Here is a 9,288-nt window from a genome sequence, read left to right on the forward strand (position 1 = left end):
CTCTCCCCGCTCCCACTCAGCTCCTCGCTCTCCCCGATCACACTCAGCTCCTCGCTCTCCCCGATCACACTCAGCTCCTCGCTCTCCCCGCTCCCACTCAGCTCCTCGCTCTCCCCGCTCCCTCTCAGCTCCTCACTCTCCCCGCTCCCTCTCAGCTTCTCACTCTCTCCCTCTCAGCTCCTCACTTTCCCTCTCAGCTCCTCACTCTCCCCACTCCTGCTGCTGAAGATGAAGGCCATGTTCTTACAGGCTGTAACTTCCAGTATTATCCCTGCTTCCCCTCTGAAACAGTGGGACAACGCTGGCTGTTCTTCTATCCTCTGTTACCTCACCTGTGGCCAGAGAGGATACAAAGATGTCTCTGTGTTCCAGCAATTTGTTGTCTTTCCTCCCTCAATATTCTCGGATAGATCCCGTCAGGACCTGTGGACTTAGCTACTTTGATTCGTTGTAAGATGCACAACACCACTTCCTTTTTGCTAACAACTTGGCTTTGAAATTTGACACTCCCTTCCCTGAGATCATTGTCCACCACTTCCTTGCCTTTGATGAGCTACCAGAGTGGGGATGCCCGTGATAAACACAGCAGGCCAGGCAGCAAGAGATTCGATGTTTCAGGCTTCACTCTTTCCAGGGTGTTGCATGTCTGAAATGAGCTGCCGGAGGAAGTGGTGCAGGCTGATACAATTACAACATTTAAAAGCTGTCTGGCTGGGTATATGTTAGGAAGGGTTTCAAGGGGAATGGCCCACGCCCTGGTAAATGGATCTCCATTAGTTTTGGATATCTGGTTGGACTCTGAATGAGTTGGACCGAAGGGTGTGTTGCCATTCTGTCCATCTCTATGACCCCATCACCGACGCCAAGTATTTGTTTCGGACCTCAATCTTATTATCCAGGAGAGGGTCACGTCTTGCTTCCCTGGTAGGTATATCTCCATTTTAATAAACAAAAAATTTCTCGAACGCACTTAACAAATTCCTCCCCATCCAAGCTCTTAATACTGTCGCAGCCCCAGTCAATGTTTGGAAAGTTAAAATGTCCTGCTTTTACAACCCAACTGTTAGAGCTATCCAAGATCTCCCAACATATTTGCTCCTCACTTTCCCACTGACCATGAGGGGACCTATAGTACAATCCCATTAAGGTGACCATCCCCTTCCTGTTTCTCAGTTCCACCCATACAGTTTCACTGGACATTCCCCCAGGAATATCCTCTCTGAGGATAGCAGCAATGTCGGTGGCTCAGTGGTTAGCAACTGCTGCCTCACAGCACCAGGGTCCCAGGTTCGATTCCAGCCTTGGGGCGACTGTCGGTGTGGAATTTGCACATTCTCCCCGTGTCTGCGTGGGTTTCCTCCGGGTGCTCCGGTTTCCTCCCACAATGGAGAAAGTGAGGGCTGGAGATCGTTGCTGGAAAAGTGCAGCAGGTTTAGGCAGCATCCAAGGAGCAGGAGAATCGACGTTTCGAGCATGAGCCCTTCCTCCCACAATCCAAAGATGTGCAGGTCAGGTGAATTGGCCATGCTAAATTGCCCATAGTGTTAGGTGCACTAGTCAGTGGGAGATGGGTCTGGGTGGGTTACTCTTCGGAGGGCCGGTGTGGACTAGTTGGGCCGAAGGGCCTGTTTCCACACTGCAGGGAATCTAATGTATACCCGAATCAAAAATGCCTCTTCCGCCTCCTAGTGGTTGCTATTTGTGGAAGTTTGCTGTATGCTTATTTCTCAGTTACAACACTGACTACACTTTCAAAGCACAGTGGCCATAAAATGCATTGAGACAACATGTCGTTGCAGTGTGAATGCATATTCTTTTGCCTGTTTTAAAATTTATCCAAAATCTAAAGTGAAAGCAAATCTGACAGATTGTGAACTGTGTGAATAGAAATTAAATGGAAGGAATGGAGCAAAATATTTCTCCAAGATTACCGAATCTTCCTGTTGGAACTGAACCATTTGCTGCAGGATAATTCCAATGATACGGGGACAGCGTTTTTAGCAACCAGAGCTCTCCCTGAGGAAGAGAGCCTCTCGACCATCGTCCCTGAGATTAGACTGAGGCAGAACAGCTCCTTCGGTTCAGAGGACAACAAAACGAAACCACTCATCAAGTATAACAGGACGGCTCTGTTTGATTACAACATATTGTCACAGCAGGATCAATGTTGGGAAACCTACGTTGGGCAGGTTTGTGACTGGACATTCCCAGTAACTTTACAGTTTTCCATGCGTCCGTGGAAGCCTTATCATGTGACCTCCTAAACCACAAACTGCTCCTCTTGCACATTCCCAACAGTGCTGTGCATCTGCCTGCCTCCTGCCTCCTTTCCCCAGCTCTCCGCTCCCCCCCCCATTCTCCTGCCTTTTCTCTGTGCCTGTTTTTTTGTTTAAATAATTATTCCATGCCCTTTTGAGTTACTCCGTTGACTGTGCTGCCAGTATATGGCAGGGTGACTCAGTGGTTAGCACCGCTGTCTCACAGCACCAGAGACTCTGGTTCGATTCCAGCGTCGGGCGACTGTCCGTGTGGAGTTTGTGCATTGTCCCCATGTCTGTGTGGGTTTCCTCCGGGTGCTCCGGTTTCACAATCCAGAAGATGTGCAGCTTAGGTGAATTGTCCATGCTAAATTGTCCGTAATGTTCGGGGATGTGTAGGTTAGATGCATTAGTCGGGGGTAAATGTAGAGTGATAGGCTAGGAGAATGGGATAGTCTTCACAAGGCCAGTGTGGACTTGTTGGACCAAATGGCCTGTTTGCACGCTTTAGGGATTCTGTACCCATAGGCAGTGCACTGCAGTTTTGATGCAGCCACATTTGCTCCACACTGAGACTGTCTGCCTGAACTGGGGCTCGAACCCTATACTCTCTGATTCCAAACTGAACAGGGCTAACCATAAGAAGAAGGCACAATCCATTACTCATTGAAAAGCTCATTTAATTGGCTACATGCTGAGCATTCTAAATAATAAACTCTGTCACACAACAATAAAACCATTCATAATTCATTTAATCCTAATAGCAAGCTATTCCTAAATACTCATTGTTCATATGTTCAGCACAAGTCAACTAATCAGCTGTTTCTGTCTTCAGGAGATGCTGAAGCTGTCTATTATCGATATGCTTTTTACTGTGGGTAGCATCTTACTCATTGACTTCATTCGAGGGCTGTTTGTGCGATTCCTGAGTGATTGTTGGTGCTGGGATCTAGAGAGTAAATTTGTGAGTATTGTGCAGATTTGAACATTGTACCATCTTCACCACTTATCGCATCATGTTCTCACTTTGCATTTCAAATCTCTTGCAGCCTGAGTACGGAGAATTCAAGATTGCTGAGAATGTTTTACATCTGATATATAATCAGGGAATGATATGGTACGTAGCAAAAACATATGAGAGGGTGATCTGTTCCTCGTGGGCCCTTGGGACAAACCAATTGCATTGAAACCAAAACATAAGAAAAACAGATGACCTTTCAACCCCATAAACCTACTCCACTGTTCAGTTAAATCCTGACTGGTCTATGTCCAAAATGCTGGGAGGTTCAGTCCTATTAATGTAAATGCAAACAACAAAATTGTAAATATTATGAGGAAAAGGTTGATAAGATCAGAGTTTAGTGCAGTTCCCACTAAACCACGGATTGGTTGGAACACTGAAGCAGTCCATTCGGCACATTGTATCTGTGGTGGCCCTCTGAAGCAGCAGCTTATCTCCTGCCACTGCCCTACCTTTGTCCCGTAGCACCTCACGGTTTGTCTTTTCAAATAACTATCCAATTTCCTTTCTGAAAATCGCAATTGACCACACTCTTGGACCACACTCTAATCACTCATTTCATGAAAATGTTTCTTCCCCTCATGTCACTATTTCTTCTTGAGGCGATTTACCTTGTATCTGGTCCGCAATCCTTCCATCGGTGAGGACAGATTCTCCTGTTTTACCCTGCCGAGACCCCTCGATGTTTTGAATGCATCCATCACGTTTCTTCTCAACCACTTCTTCTCAAAGAGCTGTCTCCAATCTATCTCCTAACTGAGGTTCCTCAACCCTGGAATTATTCTCCTTTCCTGCATTTTCCAAGATGGCAGCGCATAGGCAGCATTCGGGCTTTTGGGGCCCATCCACTCCAGATGGTCACTTCCTCCTTTCTTCCTTAACCCTTTTTGTCTGTCTTTTTGTTCATTTGTCTTCCTGTCAGTAGCGGTGGAGGGGGTGATCTCACTGAGGTGGGCAGCCTGAGAGGGATTCTTGACAAGATGGCTGCCTGGCGTTGGAGCCAAGCCTAGTTTGGTGGGCGGCAATTGTAGTGGAGCTGGGGACTCCTGGTTGTGGTTGGCCCGGAGCTGGGGACCCCCGGTTGTGGTGGACCCGGAGCAGGGACCCCCGGTTGTGGTGGACCCGGAGCAGGGACCCCCGGTTGTGGTTGGCCCGGAGCAGGAACTGCTGGTTGTGGAGGGCCCAGAGCGGGGACTCCAGGTTGTGGTGGGCCCGGAGCAGGGACTCCTGGTTGTGGTGGGCCCAGAGCTGGGGACTCCAGGTTGTGGTGGGCCCAGAGCTGGGGACTCCTGGTTGTGGTGGGCCCGGAGCAGGGGACTCCTAGTTGTGGTGGGACCGGAGCTGGGGGATTCTGGTTGTGGTGGGCCCGGAGCTGGGGACCCCCGGTTATGGTGGACCCGGAGCAGGGACCGCGGTTGTGGTTGGCCCGGAGCAGGAACTGCTGGTTGTGGAGGGCCCAGAGCGGGGACTCCAGGTTGTGGTGGGCCCGGAGCTGGGGACTCCTGGTTGTGGTGGGCCCGGAGCAGGGGACTCCTGGTTGTGGTGGGCCCGGAGCTGGGGACTCCTGGTTGTGGTGGGCCCGGAGCAGGGGACTCCTGGTTGTGGTGGGCCCGGAGCTGGGACTCCTGGTTGTGGTGGGCCCGGAGCTGGGACTCCTGGTTGTGGTTGGCCCGGAGCTGGGGACTCCTGGTCCTGGTGGGCCCGGAGCTGGGGACTCCTGGTTGTGGTGAGCTCGGAGTTGGGACTCCTGGTTGTGGTGGGCCCGGAGCTGGGACTCCAGGTTGTGGTGGGCCCGGAGCTGGGGACTCCTGGTTGTGGTGGGCCCGGAGCAGGGACTCCTGGTTGTGGTGCGCCCCGAGCAGGGACTCCAGGTTGTGGTGGGCCCGGAGCTGGGGACTCCTGGTTGTGGTGGGCCCGGTGCAGAGGACTCCTGGTTCTGGTGGGCCCGGAGCTGGGGACTGCTGGTTGTGGTGGGCCCTGAGCTGGGGACTGCTGGTTGTGGTGGGCCCGGAGCAGGGACTGCTGGTTGTGTTGGGCCTGGAGCTGGGGACTCCTGGTTGTGGTGGGCCCGGAGCTGGGGACTCCTGGTTGTGGTGGACCCGGAGCTGGGGACTCCTGGTTGTGGTGGGCCCATCAGTGAAGAATGGCAGCTCCAATGTTGGTGGGTGCACCACAGGTGGCAGAGTGGGTATCGCTGTCTGCTCGCTCGGGCCTGTGGACCCATGGTGGAGGTGGCAGAGTGAAGATGGACTTTCTTTCAACTTTGCCTTTTTGTTCTTGAAGCATTCAAATGGCGCTGGATTGCAGCAACAGCTGAAGCTGCTCCTTGTGTTTTACACAAGTGACAATGAATCCTCGTTCATTCATTCACTCTCTCTAACGGCTTTCACATCCCTCCAAACGTACAGTGACCAGAACTGTGAATGTGCTTCAGTTGAGGCCAGGCCAGTGTTTTACACAAGTTTCTAATAACTTCCTTGCTTGTGTACTCTTAATATGCAACTAAGGAACATGAATGGGCCACTTGGCCCATCAAGCCTGCTCTGATATTCCAGCAATGGAGTACGCAGCATCTGGCCTCCTGTGCTGGGCATCATCCATTCCATCTGCTTTTCTGTTTTTTCATTTTTTTCTCGTTTTTGCTTCTGTTTACCCCTCTGGAGAGAGCTCCCTCATAGCAGCATCGGCATAATTGAGGAAGGCAGTACGAAGGTGGCGTCATCACAATGCAGAGCATGGCAGTGGCTGGTGTGCACAGGTAGTGGACTCTCTTTCAGTTATATCTTTTTTGTATTTTAAATTTATTCTTAAACTTTTCAAAGTGGCACTGGAATCGTGGCGACAGTGGGAGCCTTTCACTGTATTACACTGTATTAATAAAATCCATACAGTAGGGTATCTATCTACTATCTAAAATACACGTGACAATAAAAGCATCCACTTGTTCATTCATTCAATAAGCTGATCTGATTGTAACCTCAGCTTTCCATTCCTGCATATCCCAGATAATCTTTCATCCCCTTGGTCATCAAGAACCTACGAATGTAATGGGTTTTGTGCTTGGGTCATTTAGGTTTGCGTGTGATGGCTTTGTCCAAGGCATCTCTTTTTGTTAAGAATTCACATCCGAAGATGGGTTCAACAGCTCCATCTGGTGACATTTGTTCCCATCTCACGGTCTCTTGACCCTGCAGCAGCAACTGACAAATGCACCTCTGACAAATGTTAGAATTACTCCAAAACTGCGCAGATGATGAAGCCATGTCACATTACTGAGATGGTTATCAGATTTTGCCACTACCCACTTTCGAAAAGAAAAATCAGTAACAATTTGAAATTTGAGCAGATATGTGACCATTATCTCGGCACCTTTTTTGTGGCCCTATATTAAATATTACAAAAGACTGGAATCAGGTCAGTATGGAGAAACCGGATTGGTTCAATAGAATATTGGGAGCACAGATACAGGATTAAATGCTAGAAATGTAGGACAGAAGAAACACATTCACTACAGAGAGAGTCTGTGGGATATTTTTCAGGGTTAGTGGTTGAGAAAGAAACGAAATCAACATTGAAGTTTAGGTATAATGGATGGAGGAAAAAGGGGTGAAAGATATGTGCAAAACAGGACAGCATAGTGTGATTAAGATGAAATGAGTGGTGTGTTCCTGCTTTGTACCTTCTGTGTAATAAAACATTCCAGTTGACACTCTCAACTAAAAATGTATGCCGTTGGAAATAAGCAGCAGTTCAGTCAATATCTGGGAAAAGGGACGCCTAGTTAATATTTAAGATGTAGGGTCTTCTGAAAGATTTTGATAACCCAATGTAGTTTCTTCCTCCTCAGATACTGACTGTCCTACTGGACATTGCCAGCACATTTTTACCTCAGATTTCCAGCTTTTCTTATTTCCTTCAATCTTTAGGATGGGTGCTTTCTTCTCCCCGTGTCTCCCAGCATTCAATGTTCTCAAACTGATTGGCCTCATGTATTTAAGGAGCTGGGCAGTCTTGACCTGTAATGTTCCACATCAGCAGGTCTTCCGTGCTTCAAGGTCAGTGCACTGTATAAACCCTGTGTTCATGAGGCGCGAATTTGTAATGAACATTATTACTTACCTTTTAATTGGGTTAAATATTGAGGTATCAAGAAATCATTAGCTTAATTAGCTCAGTAAAATGCTGCTGATACTTTGTGATCAATCATGTTCCAACTGATGCATGTTTGTTGCATTAAACACCACTGTTAAAATAATATCCTAATTACATCATTCCCTCATTTCCACGTAATTACTGTAGAAGCTTCAGAACTCTGTTCCTCGTTCGCTTGATCAGAAGATTATGAACATGCTCGCTTAATTCAATTCATTTGGGTGTTTATAACTTCCATTTATCTTCTAAGAGTTTTGGAGCTGAGTTCGATATTTGAAGATGTATAATTCCCTGATTCCACAGTCCAGCAGTGAGACTATTTATACAGGGCTTAGATTAATGACCTAATTATAATGCTGTGAGCCTAACTCCCTTAGAGCAATGAATCCTTCGGAACTGATCTTGTTTAGAAGTCATCTTGACAAAGGATGAATCGACAGTGAATAGAGGAAGATGTACACCTCAGAGGTAAAAGGTTTTTAGTTTAGAAAGGCAACATGAGGCCATTAGAGAGATCCAGAGTATTGCTCCCTCCGTGAACGGGAATGGGGACTGCAGGGAGAATGAGCTGCCTGACCGCAGCACCATGGTGCAGGGAGCTATCCAAGTGGAGGGAAAATGTTGTTGTAGTTGGGGGACAGTATAGTTAGAGGCACAGACACTGTTCTCTGTGACCAGGATCGAGAGTCCCGCAAGTTGTGTTGACAACCTACTGGTCGGATTCGGGGTGTCTCATCTGGGCTGCAGAGGAACTTGGAGTGGGAGGGTAAAGACGCAGTGCTCATGGTCCACATGGGTACCAACAAGGTAGATAAAACTCGGGCAGAGGGTCTGCCAACAGCTAGGAGCTAAATTAAAAAGCACAACCAAAAAGTTAATGATCTCTGGATTACTACCTAAACCACAAGCTAATTGGTGCTGGGACCAGAATCCTAGCGATTTGCATGACTAGGACTGCAGATAGGCTTTAACTTAAATGCGGTGGGGTTCAGTTGGAGGGGAAATTAGAAAACCCACATTGAAGGAGGAGGTAAGAGTGCAGGTTAGCGATGTGGCACACGGTTACCAGACAATAAAGGGAAGGGATGGATCAGGTGAACGCCTATGCACCAAGGAATTATAAAAGAGTAGGAAAACTTACCTGTAGAACAAACTTAAAAGCTTTGTATCTAAATGCACAAAGCATTCTAACAAAATTAATGAGTTAATGGCAGAAATAGAAAACAAAAGGGTATGATTTGGTAGCGATTATTGTGGCACGGTGAAGAGGAGACCAGGTTCAGGAATTGAGTATCCGAGGGTCCTCAGCATTTCGGAAACATAGACTGAAAGGAAACGGAGGTGGTGTGGCCCTGCTGGTGAAGGAAGGGATCAGCACTGTAATGAGAAATGAGATAAGCATTTGGCGGATAGGATCAAGGATAACCCCAAGGCATTTTATGCATATGTAAGAAACATGAGAATGACGAGAACGAGAGTAGGTCCGATCAAGGACAGTAGTGGGAGACTGTGTATTGAGTCGGAAGAGATAGGAGAGGTCTTGAATGAGTACTTTTCTTCAGTATTTACAAACGAGAGGGACCATATTGTTGAAGAGGAGAGTGTGAAACGGACTGGTAAGCTAGAGGAGATACTTGTTAGGAAGGAAGATGTGTTGGACATTTTGAACAACTTGAGGATAGACAAGTCCCCCGGGCCTGACGGGATATATCCTAGGATTATGTGGGAAGCAAGAGAGGAAATTGCAGAACCGTTGGCAATGATCTTTTCGTCTTCACTGTCAACGGGGGTGGTACCAGGGAACTGGAGAGTAGCGAATGTTGTGCCCCTGTTCAAAAAAGGGAATAGCGATAACCC

At 47.9% G+C, this 9,288-nt stretch overlaps 1 protein-coding gene across 3 annotated transcripts in view; it reads left to right on the forward strand.

The window, feature by feature from the left end:
- The window catches only part of LOC122541083 (transmembrane channel-like protein 3), a 75,299-nt gene that overhangs the window by 33,299 nt on the left and 32,712 nt on the right, over nucleotides 1-9,288 (forward strand). For all 3 annotated transcript variants that reach the window (XM_043677608.1, XM_043677609.1, XM_043677610.1), the window contains exons 13-16: nucleotides 1,968-2,189; nucleotides 3,094-3,222; nucleotides 3,308-3,375; nucleotides 7,206-7,334. In XM_043677608.1, the coding sequence (XP_043533543.1) occupies nucleotides 1,968-2,189; nucleotides 3,094-3,222; nucleotides 3,308-3,375; nucleotides 7,206-7,334 (548 nt within the window). The remainder of the gene's footprint in view (nucleotides 1-1,967; nucleotides 2,190-3,093; nucleotides 3,223-3,307; nucleotides 3,376-7,205; nucleotides 7,335-9,288) is intronic.

This window comes from Chiloscyllium plagiosum, chromosome 36, assembly GCF_004010195.1.
Source record: "Chiloscyllium plagiosum isolate BGI_BamShark_2017 chromosome 36, ASM401019v2, whole genome shotgun sequence".
Lineage (NCBI taxonomy): Eukaryota > Metazoa > Chordata > Chondrichthyes > Orectolobiformes > Hemiscylliidae > Chiloscyllium > Chiloscyllium plagiosum.